Source organism: Lycorma delicatula, chromosome 3 (assembly GCF_047948215.1).
Source record: "Lycorma delicatula isolate Av1 chromosome 3, ASM4794821v1, whole genome shotgun sequence".
Classification (NCBI taxonomy): domain Eukaryota; kingdom Metazoa; phylum Arthropoda; class Insecta; order Hemiptera; family Fulgoridae; genus Lycorma; species Lycorma delicatula.
The window spans coordinates 65,746,245-65,759,474 of record NC_134457.1 but is presented as its reverse complement, the minus strand read 5'-3'; the positions used below and the strand labels follow the sequence as shown (position 1 = coordinate 65,759,474).

Genomic DNA, 13,230 nt, shown 5'->3' with positions numbered 1-13,230 from the left:
ATTAAAACTAGAATAATTAAAAACAGTTAAGATAATCAGTCATGGTTATAACTATTTATTAACTTGTTTTATACAATTTGAACAGCTGTTCAACAATACATCATCTGTTTTTTATAATTTTCACCAGCTATTTTGTAATGATTAAAAAAATCTGGTTTATCTGAAATTGGTGATTTTTATTTCGTGGAACAGTCTGTATGTGTTTAGCACACATAATCTCTCTAGTATGAAAACTAATAGCATAAATAATTATTTAAGAAAAAAATTCCTACCTTTAATTTAAAAAATTTTTTAACTTTTTTTTTCAACTTTTATTAAAGAAGGTCTTCCTTGTTAATAGGCGATTAAGAATTTCTGATGAGTAAGGAATGTGAATTAACAGTTATTAATAATTGCCATGCCTGCGTTTGGAAAAATAGAAGTACAAAGTATTGTTCATATCTACTTCGTTAAAAATTTCTTTTTAACTGTAGAGGATTAATTAGTTTTTAGAACGCAAACGTTTACGAATTATTTTCAATGTGCTTAAACAGCAGTGTCATTAAAATAAAATAAAAAAACGTCATTCCTAATCTAGATAGTTAAAATTCAAACACGGGATGTATTTTTATTTATTACATCCTTTCAAGGAAATTTAATTAAAAATTGTATGGTTCAGCTTTGTTCTTCTACAAGCCAAGATAATTTTCAGATTGTTTCTCTGCATTTTCTCAGGTGGTTATTTAATTTAAGAACGCAAAGAAAGTTTTGATACCAGATGTATTGAAGTCGGTCAACGCAAAATAGTTGACCAATAATGCAGTTTCTAATCCCGTATAAAAATTCTCCGATTTCCTAAGAAATTATTATGAATTGGAAGTCCATTATCTTGTAAGAGATTTGTGTAATTCTCTAATGGAGTGTTTTTTCTTGTATGAAATCCTGTATAAGTGAATCATTCTCCATATACGCCATTTATTACGTTTATTCTGTTTTTCTTATTTAGGAATCCTTGGTTATTGGTTTATGCTAAAGACGTCGAAATATGTGTATATTCGGTGTACTCATTGTGAAATTTGTTGGGAATGATTGGCGGTGGACATATCCGTGAGAATCTGTCTTTCCCATTAGTCGGGCAATAAAACTAATATCTGAAGTATCTATTAACTAAAGCTCTGACTCCAAACCTCTTTTTAAATAAAATACAGTCGTATTCAGTTAATTCACAAAACCAAAACAGTTAAAGAAAAAGAAACGGTGAAGCGGTGATCCCAAAATCTCGTTAATTAAAATGAACTGTTTATATAGTGTAAATTCTATTATTTTTAATAAAATAACTTATGAATTAAAATTATTCTTTTTGGCTCTTTTAGGATATATGAAAAGTTATGGAATATATGAAAATCTCTTCAGAAAATATTTATTTAAACAAAATGTTGTTTTTCAAATAAATGTTTAATTTAATTCATTTTAATTCTTAAGTTTGTAATACAGAGAAGGGGGTATTTTTGGTATAACAGATAAGTATCGAATTTTCTGATTCAACTCAGCAAAAAACTGACACGCTATCAGTTAACCATAGCAAGAGAGAGAGAGAGAGAGTGCGCGCGCGCGCGCGCGCGTGTGTGTGGGGCGTCGTACATTACAGTATCACATTTTATATAACAAAAGGGCTTGAAAAACCTTATAAAATTGTCGATTAAATATAATTTTATATTTAAGGATTCCTTCAAATTGAGTCTGAAGTTTATCTTCGGTTGGTTACTATAGCGATTGTAATACTTATATTAGGTTGCTATGGTAACCAGTAAGAAGACACTTCAGAAGTTATCGAAGAACTCTATTTCGTTAAACTAGATTTGGAGAAACAGACGCTGCTAGGCTAATCCATTCACACAAATTATGTTTAGTAATTGTAATTAGCAAACGATTTATGGTTTTGAGTCAATGTAATGTCTACATCAAAATGATAAAAAATTCGAGTAAAATATTTATTTAGAAATTAAATTTTGATTTTGGTGTAGATTTTTATATAATATTAATTTTTTATTGCTAATAAACTTGTAATTTCTTACAGTAATTATCAATGTTGAAGGTGCTACTTTCATTTGCGATATATTTATAATTTAAAATATAAACCTCAAATAAAACGATAAAATACCATTAAAAATTGATTTATCTAATATTATTTACTATTATTATCTTTCTATTTATCTATTAAAGGAAAAAGAAATTTATGGTTTATTGACATTTACAATCTAAAGTAAATTAGTCTGTTATTTGTTAATAAAAAAATTTTATCGATATAGCAAACTAGTTTCAAAATAACGGTAATGCAAGCACTACATCTTCCAAATTACACCTATTAAAACATTAATTTCTATTGGTTTTTAAACTGATGTTTTTATTCTTGTGTATGAAATGAAAATTGATTAAAAGAGGTGATTGAGTTTGTCTAATTTATACTTCAATGTGTATTATATTTGACATTTATAAGTAAACGCAGAAAGAAAAAATCTTCAAGATATATGAAAATTAATGTTTTCCGTAAAATTTAAATTATTTAGTAAGTGTAAGTTAGTGTGTGTTAAGATAAAAAAAGGTGTAGCTGTAGGCAAGGAACATGTCTCATACAAAAATTATTTTGTCATTTTCAAGAATAACAAACATATTATGTATGTTTTGTTTACTATAGAAAAACGAGGAGCAAACTGGTTTCCTCACTGAATCTAACATACTCTTGCATATCAGTACGCTAAGCCTACTGAAATGCAGTCGATAAACAACCTAACAGATGTCTTCACTCTGCACACCACAAGAACTGACTGTATATTGATATCATTACTCTCATAGAAAGCAACACTGGGCACTGTTTCCTCACTGTCACAAAAATGACTAGAATAAATAGTGTAAAGCAAAATCTTAATACACCTCTTTCTGTCCTGAAAAATATTTTCGGTTGTGTACACTGCTTCATTTCAGTAGGGAAATCATACTAAATATAATATAAATTAATTAACACGAGAAACAATCGTTGCTGAGGCTCTAAACAAATGCCAATATTTCTTACGTATTCTTACTTGCTATTGCTGTATTATTTAATTTAGGATCGATATTTTTGTTTACAACGAGCGTAAAACCCTAAACTTTCTTTTTAAGGCTTGAATTTCTATTCTATGACCTATCGCGTTTAACATAATTATGTATTAACGAATTAACTCCAATTTAACACGGGCGATTTTGAAAACGATATATTTCAAACGGTATGCGAACGAAGCCGATTGTAAACCTAATTACAGTAGCGTTTCTGACGATAACTCAACAAACAAGGGTGAAAATGTAAGTGACTGAAAAACAGCATTAAAAAAATGTTAGTAGTTGATAAAAAAAGACGTTTCTTTTTCTAGCTGATAAATAAAAAAAAAAAACATTTAGTAGTTAAATATTGTTATTAATTATTTTTTCGCCAAATTTGTGGTTTTTTTACTTTAATAAATATAGTAAATTTCTAATTTTTCATTTTGCATTCAAACCCTTTCTAAAATACAAAGTACCTTAAATTCTATGGCTTTATAGTTCATGTAATAATTGTACATATATATATATATATATATATATTTACTCGTACACATACGCGCGCGTGCGTACAGACACACACACACATACACTGAATTTTTAAATTAAATTCGAAGTCTGTATTTTTTTGTAAAGCTTTATATATATAAAACATTTTTTAATTCATCTGGAGCAAGTCTTATTTGAAGAAGAACCTTGATTTAGAGCATTAGATTGCTCAGAATTTATTTTGTATATTATATTTCAAGGTTAAGTTATTATTTCCTTTATTCCTTTTTTCGCCAAGTTCGTTAAAAGAAAAATATACTGCGTATAAATTTATTGTTAGACAAGAATTAGAAATAGAGATTACTGACACCAAAAATAGTAAAAACGTTTGTTTCAAAAATTTCCTCTAATATTCTGTCTTTTAAAATTTTAAGTAACATTTAAATATTTTTTTGTTTTGTATTTATTTTAAGTTGCTGTAGCTTCTTTACAACTGCTATTTCACTACAACAGTAATTGTGATAAAAGATAATAAACCTTGCGCTGAATAAATTTATTAATGAATCTACATCTTGTTGATGTATATATTAACCTTTTACAAAGACAGGTATGAATTTTTCAGCCCAAAAAATAGTTAATAAATGTGATATACGAAAATTAACCTTATTGTAAAATAACACTATGGAAATTGTTTACTGGATTTACCATATCCAAACCTATATGATTTAAGTAGGTAATATTAAGTTGATTTAGTTGAAACAGATCATTTTTTGGGGTATTAAAAATTACGTTATTAAAGGATTGACTTTTCTGGGGGAACTATTCCAATTTTTTACCTGTAGTACATCTTTAGATCAGCTGTATTAGCATAGATAGGCGTTTGTAGAAAAAAAAATTAATAATTAAAATACATAAAATTTATTATTATTGTAAACTAATTCAATAATTATGGTAATAAAATATTTTAAGGTGTCATAGTCAGTTTATTACTGACATAAACAAATATTTTGTACGTCATAAAAATAAAAAGATTTGTTTTATGAAATACTTGATTAAATAATAATAGAGTTTTATATATATAAAAGCGTATAGAATTCATGTAAGGTTAGAAAACAATAATTCTTTACTTATTTATACAACTGTTTTTCTGTGGAGAGTTATGATACGACTATATATTATTTCTAACAGTCAAGCGTAAAAGTTTTTAACAATTTTATTAGAATCATTTTCATAAAAACTGTTTTCTACCCTGTTTAAAGTGTGTATTATAAAACTAATGTATTTACTGTAATGGTGTTATTTGAACATACTTTTAAATATTACAGGAAGGAAGAAAGTATTAAGTGCCGTTGTTTTAACGACTGCCACATTGAAGCTGACATACCCACAAATTTACAAAAAAAAACGGCTTAAACAACTTAAAATGCTATAATTAAATAAATGTGAACTACGTTATTTTTTATATAATTATTTTATGAAATAAAACGGGCAAATTAATGGGTAGTTTTATTTGTTGTTGTGGTATTTTAACGACTTTTGTTTCAAATTAATTTTAGCTCAAAATCAAAATACAAAAAATAATAACGTTTAATTCGGTATAATTTTGTTGTATGTTGCAGTTCATATGATATAACCTTTTTCAAATATAAGCTGTTTCTTCGAGAAAATCGAGAACTATAACTTACTTCATCCATTAACAAATTAATAGTTGCCACGTTTACAAAGGTTAAGGGTAGATAAATATAGTCGACCTGCCTAAATTTAGTAGTTACAATACTTCGGTACATTCTAGTTACTTTTTTATACGCTCAAAATTTGATTTTCATTTTGCGAAGTCACAGCTTTTATTTATTTTTGTCTATAACTTACGTGCTTTGTCATTTTTTAATTACAACATTATATTTATTTACATATACAAGAGCAAATAACCGTTAAAAATCTCGTTCATTCATATAATGTACTTATTTATATATATTTTTTTTGTCAGTAAAATACAATCATTTCATAACGTTTTATTTATAATCATTACTAAATATTATACAATATAACATTTCTTTATATCTTAATGTGTGTATATATATTTATATTTTTCATTATTAACAGACATTGAAGCAAATTTGTCAGTTCATTCTTTATTTTAAATTTACATCTTGTTAAAACTTATCTTCTGTGTAAATGTGGAATTGAACTAAACACCATAAGAATGAGCGGGAACCAATGCCTGTTTAATGAATTTCCATTTCTGCATCCACCTGAAACAGATTTAAATATATAATTATGTATGCTTATTACATTTCTTTTTTCAGTAAATATTTTAAGAAATAGCTTTTTATTGTAGGCGCTGACCACCACTTTAACTAAATCGGTTACAGTCGATCTGACAGAATATACCAACCTCCGACGAAATTGACATAGGCAATATAAAAAAATAATAAGCATTTCATGCCAGGCTTAATACAATAAGTAAGGAGTGAAATGAATTTTATTGCGTCCTTCGATGAGCCAAACCTACTTACTGTTCAAAATCATTACGCCAAGTAAAATTGAGTTTATATTCAACCCTACACTTGACGCCTTCACTTTGTCCACCTCAGGAACAGGGTATATTATGAACATCATTACTCCCAGAGATAAATAGTAGGATTGGTGTCAGTTGTACCTCAGATAATTTACAAGAGTCACAGCCATAAGAAAGGCTGCAACAGGTAGTCAAAAGCAAGAGAAAAAACAAATAAACAAATAAACAAATAAACAAATAAACAAATTACGCATCACAATACTATGTTTTTGATAATGCCATTTAAAAACTCGGTACTTTTATCGAATATCGCGGCACCAAAATTCCCTTCACATCGGTTGCTTTTCGAACCAATTTCATTATTCATTGTTAATAATTCAGTGCCACTGTATTATTATAATTTACAAATATCAAAAGATTTATATACTAACTGCTACACAGTGTCTTCAGGCGGCGAGATGCCCCTTATTGCGTCGAGTATTTTCTGGAACGAGTTTTCGTCTCCTACCATGAGACGAAAAATAAATATTCGCTAAAGTAGGATTCCAATTGATACGTGGCAGTTCCCTTTGTTTTTTTATTAGCTATTTCAGTGACCTCCGCCAGCATTTAATGCCATACAAAACGTGTATGGCATACAACACAGTTTCGTAAAGATACACAGCGTCTCCATTGCACCATGTCCTAGTTACCGGCATAATGTCACGCGGCTGCAGGAACTCAATGGCGCCATATTCGTTAATCGGTAAATTAAAAATATTCATGTTAAAAGTCGGTAGCGAAATTAATATTTTCACGATAGACGCACAAAACCAAAACTAGGTAACCGGGTGCAATACATTACATACAAATACCATGTTGAACTTACGTCATTGTAATAAGGAAACATCTTTTTTGTTCAAAGCAGTTAATAAAATAGCATTGCCATATTGTTAAAAATCTGATGTGGACACTACACGACTTCTTTGTACGTCTATTAAATTACATACACACATTTTTGATGCACTTCATTTAAACTTATTTCATTTGAAAGTGAGGTACGATTCTCCAATTCTTTAATAAAAGTGGACAGTTATGCAATTGCTAAAATATTAGTTTTTATTAACATCGAGTGTTTATACAATTATTAATTGTATAATATATTACTTAATATTTCACGTAACAATGTTACGTGAAATATTAGGTAAAGGTAAAAATCCCTTGATTACTCTTTAAATAAATTGATTACCAAATAATCCAGTAATAAAAACTGATTAATCTACACCGTACGTTCAAAATTAATAATTGAAATCAGTATGCAGGAGTTCACCAAACGGAATACTTTAATTATTATTAACTTTTATTTATACGACACACCAGAAATCTGGTGCATATTACGCACAAGTGAAAAAAAATGTTCAACAATCACTCTAACACAATTCAAAAATGTATTATATTTTTCTGTCAGTTAAATAAAATGAATTTTTATTAAATAAATACAATTTTTATGAGTTTTCTAAGAAAATTCAAAAATAATACGATTCTAAGTTATAATTTTCAAATACTATTAAAATAATAATACGTTTCACCAAATCTATTCCATATACGCATATGTAATACCTATTAAATTATTTTTACACATTTTTAAAAGTACACATTTTATTTCAGTAATCATATTTAAAATTTTTTTTATTATCATTGGATTATTTATTGTAAACGTTTATTTACAATCACGGGTTAATAATTACTAAATCAATATATTTAAATTAAAAAAAAAAGAAAAGTTAAAAAAAAACAAAAGGAGATGAAGTTTGAGTCTAACAGATGTGCCTTTTCTTTAAGATCAAAATATTTCATTAATTAAAATTTTAATTTTAATTTCGATTGCAATCAAAAAGGGAGGAGCACAACCTTGGATTTAGGCAAGTTAAAATTTTAACCTCCTACGGCTAATCGTTTTTGAGTTATGCGAGATACATACGCACATACATACATACATACATACGTCACGCCGACATTTATCAAAATGGATTCAGGGATGGTCAAAATGCATATTTTCGTTGAAATATGAAAACGGAATGTTTCGCGATCGTAATACTTTCTTTACTTCGTAAGGAAGTAAAAAGAAATAAATTAAGTATTTAAACAAATATTCAGCTGGTCGTTATTCGATAAAATTACCAAGAATTGTCTATAATTATCATTAAATGAACAAAGATTTTCATAATTTTTTATTGTCCACTAATTGCTGAAGGAATACTTGTACACGGGTAATCTTTTTTTATGTTCTTTATTTATTTGTAGCATCCCACCAACTCTTATTAGTAAATATTTTCACTATTTTTATTTTACAGTAACTTTTTACAGAAGCTGTTGATCAGACTAAAGTAAATTTTTTTAGTTTTTTAATTAATAGTCTGATTAGTTTGATACAATTTTCTTCCTGATTCTTTTCTGTTTATTGTATCAATTTAATTTCAGCATATCTTTTCCACTTTAACGTCATTCGCTGATTTTTTTAAATATTTTTAAATAGTCTAATTCTTGGTTTTCTTTTTGATCCTCATACATTCTTTTAGTAAAAAATTAAATAAACTTCCATGACATATACAATAATCACAAACACGAACTAAAAATCTTAATTGTTTATATAATACTACACAAAATTGTTCTCTTAGTAAAGTTTTTTCTAAGATTAATTTTTTAAATAATTTTATCTTTTTCATATTGGCTTAACAGTTTTTCACTAGTTCATATATATATATAATATATATATTTATGTGTGCGCATATATATATATATATATATATATATATATATATATATATGCGCACACATAAATATAAGTAACTTATATAAGTTAAAATTAGCAGGAATATGTTCTAAATTTCATTAAAATGACTATTAGTATGATATTATCAGTTTGTGATTGTTGTATTATTGTAATGGGTTTATTGATTAATTATGTGTAGTATGGGTAATATTTATTTTCACTAAATATTGAGATGTCCAATGAAAATTGAATTAAAAAATCGAAACGTCGTAAAATTAATAATTAGTGTAATTAATAAATTTTCATCCACATTACTACTAATTTTCACTTAACATCATTCTAAAAAAGTACCTCCTACATATTTTTTTTTTTATTTAATAATTTTGATGTTTCATAACAATGCAACAGCTTAATTAATCAATTAATAAAAAAATTAAAGCACTGTAAAAAAGCAACGTAGTTAAAATTTTAGTAGAAATTTTTATAATTTTTCTCATTCTTTATTTTAACATCTATTTTACCAAATTTTAGATAATTGTAAATTAAAAATAATTTTAGAAAACTTTTTATAAAATGAATCAGCTAAAACATTATAAATTCAATTTTTTAAATATACTTTAAACTATATTATAAGTAACTTATATTTTAATTTTATAAATGTTATAATTTATTTCACAAACTTAATTTTTTTTTTTCAAAGAGCCGTTGAATACTTCATAAGTTACATAGAATCAAATGAGAACTGACAATTTAAATTTGTAGGTTAAGTTGATTGTTATTGAATGCACGTGTATACTTAATTAAAATTCATGAAAAATCATGTAAACTACTCACTTCAATACTGCACCTTACAAATTTGCACAATGTACATTTTTTAATTAAACTTTAAAACGTTATTTCAATAAATAATAATATAATATAATATTCTCAATAAGCGCGCAATTCTAGCAGACTCGGCAATGCTTCGCTATTGCTAGGTCTGAGTATATATACAGATTAAATGACAACAATTGAAAGTTTCATAAAACTGAACATTAGCAATTTAACAAAATTTAACCTTTCACTTTAATAAAAGTCAGAATGTAAATAAATCCAAATGGCAAAACAATAGCACTACCTATCGGATTTAATTCACACCACTCTCTAATCACAGTATTATGTGGAAAATAATTTTTTAACGAAAAGTGTTGTGGCTGCAAAATCATTACAATTAATACTGAACATTAAGAAACTTACAAAACATTACGGAACCTTATAAAATTTCACCTTTAACTTTTTAAAATTCAGAATGTAAATAAATCCAATTGTCAGAACAGCACTACCTATCGGATTTAATTCAAACTATTCTCTAAATACGAATTTTAATGTAAGAACAACACTATGCTACGGCGCAAAGTAACTGATATGCGAAAAAGCAACAAAAAAAAAAAGTTCCTAGAATCCGATCGCAGCACCAACTACCGGGTTTGACTGATAAACCAAAAATTAAAAAAATAACTTCTAAAACGCGATCGCAGCTCTGCCTACCGGACCCAATTGTGAACCTTAACCATCCCAAGATCAACAACACATAAATAAATGAAGAAAACATTTTCACTTCAATACTGTACCTTACAAATTTGCACAATGTATATTTTTTAATTACACTTTAAAACGTTATTTCAATAAATAATAATATAATACTTCTCAATACGCGCACAATTCTAAGCGCGATCGCAGTACTGCCTACTTGTTACTTAATCAGTTGTGATTTTGTTTACATTGGCAACGGCCATACGGGCTCTTTGTGATTGGTCGTTGTGTTTGACAGCGGCCATCTTGCATAGATCTGATTGGTTTTCCTTTGTTTACATTTCCATCTGCTTAGCCTCTTATTTATTAAAAAACTGTTTTCTCACGAGTTTTTGTAACACAATAATAACACAAAATTACGAAATATTTTTCTCAATTTGATCGCAGCACCAACTGTCGGGACAAACTAAAATTAAAATAGAGTATTACTGAATATTCGATACTGCGATGGTAGTGCAGTCTGCCGGATCCAATGTAAAACATTCCAAAATCAACAACTACTTATAAACAAAAAATTAATTAAAAAAACATTTTCCAGTGGACCAAATTGCGAATCTAAATCATTCTCGAATCCCCTTGAACACACACAAAATTTCATCGAAATCAGTCCACCCGTTTAGGAGGAGTTTACTTTCATACACACGCACGCAAGAAATATATATTTATATTTATATATATATATATATATATAATATATATATATATATATTTCAATTAATCTTTTGTAGTCCATAATTCCTCTGTACGTTAATTTTACCAATATATATTGAATCTCAGCCATTCTGCCAAGAACAGAATTAAAGAAACATTCTTACCTTTATTTTCTTTATACTACTTTATTTACTGTACTACTTTAAATACTATAAAGTATATACTATACGTTTTTTTTACTATAAAGTACTTTATAGTACTTTATTTACTTTATAGTACTTTATTTTCTTTATAGTACTTTCGGGCATAAGCTCATCATTAGTAATGTTTTCTGATTTATCTTTATTTCCATTTACACATACAATGACCACGCAACATCTTTACGCTTTATTACTTTCTTAATCAAAGTTATAATAAAGTAATCAAGTGTAAAGATGTTGCATGGTAGTTGTATGTGTAAATGGAAATAAAGATACATCAGAAAACATTACTGAGGATGGGCTTATGCCGGAAAGCGCTATATAGCGCTTAATATAATGTTATGTTGTGTTAGCGCTTAATAGTGCTTAACATTAATTGTTTAGGAAATAAAGATAAGAATGGTTCTTAATTTTGTTCTTGGCAGATTGGCTGAAATTTAATATATGTAAGTAAAAATATATATATATTAGTTTTAAATAATTTTGACTATATATTTTTAAAAACAGGGTTTCATTCTCAATTAAAGTTATTTTTCTTGTGCTTATGACTATTTTCTTGTAAACGTCTTCCGTAATATTAAAATTTAAAATGTTTAAAACCGTTTTTAAAATATAAAATTTATTGAAGAAGGTATTCAGATTCATGAGATTCTAAAATACTCTTATCTAAAATAAATTTTAAAAAAATGCTTTCTATTATGTTTTAAGGTATTATTTATCTGTCAGCCAATGACGGCGGTAGTGTATTAAATTTGGCCTTAAATTATTTTTTATTTGCTTTCGTTTAAATACAAAATTATTCATCTTATCATATTATGGACATATTCTTCTAATTTGTTAAGTCTCTTATCAGCTTATTTTGCATTCAACTGATTTTAACTATCCAAATTTTTGTAAAATTCAGTAAAAAAAATAATGGATCTCTACTTTAAAAAACATATAATTAATAAATAAATGAGTTACTTTTATCTCAAAAGATAAAAATTTGGAATTGCTAAATTTTTATATAAATACGTAATAAAATTTTATAACTTAAGGTTTAGTACATGAAATTGTCTAGACTGAATATACTGAGACGGGGAGAAACATATAAAATAATATGACGTTTTATATTTTGTACTTTGTAAGGAATGGTAGTAACTGAGGAGTGTAGGAAATGAAATGTGGAAATGGAACTGTTGAAATGTGATGGTAGTAGAAAGGATAGAAAATGTGTTTTGTGCTGTAACGCTGTTCTTCCTATGATCAGATAGGATAGTAACGTATTCTTGATTTAAACTGAGTTGGTAATATTTATTTGAATTTTCCATTAAATTTTACTTGTTTTCTTTTAAAGAAAAAATAATAAAAAGAAAATTGTTTACACTCTCGGTTATCATTTTTTGAATTATATGTCTGGCAAGTCATAATTAAAGAAAATTATTTCTATTAGCCAAATATATATATATATATATATATATATATATATATATATGTGTGTGTATATGTAATTTAAAAGGTTTATTAAACAAACAGAAAATTTTTTAAACAAATTTTATGAATATAAAATTGTATTAAAGTAACATGGTGCAAAATTACTTTTTTTTGTTTATAATGTGTTTTTAGTATATACGTTGACTGTTTAATTCAAAATCGCTTAAATTATTTTATATTTAAAGAAATTAAGTACATATTTACGTTTATTTATTCAAAGATTGGATTCTAAGATATAACACTTTATTTTAGTTAATCATAAGGCAAAAATTTGATTAAACGTTAAAAAATCATAGTTTTGTATTCTATATTTTTGGAGATATTTTAAGTTATTATACAGCTTATTATCATCAGGGGTATTTTAGATGGTTCTATTATGAATCAATCTTTAGATGAAAACGAAACCTCTTTTGTAAGTGGTAGATAGTCATTTTTAGATAATTGTTAATTAACCTTTTTTTTTTAAATTCTGGGATTGTGAATGTTTTATTTTTGAATACTTTAAAATCGTTGTTTTTTAA

General features: G+C 26.6%; 1 protein-coding gene across 2 annotated transcripts in view; it reads right to left on the bottom strand.

Annotated features, from left to right (window-relative positions):
- Positions 1–5,586: 5,586 nt before the first annotated feature.
- The window catches only part of LOC142320904 (lachesin-like), a 573,872-nt gene continuing 566,228 nt past the window's right edge, over positions 5,587–13,230 (bottom strand). For both annotated transcript variants that reach the window (XM_075358883.1, XM_075358884.1), the window contains one exon: positions 5,587–5,795. In XM_075358883.1, the coding sequence (XP_075214998.1) occupies positions 5,704–5,795 (92 nt within the window). In that variant the 3' untranslated portion in view covers positions 5,587–5,703. The remainder of the gene's footprint in view (positions 5,796–13,230) is intronic.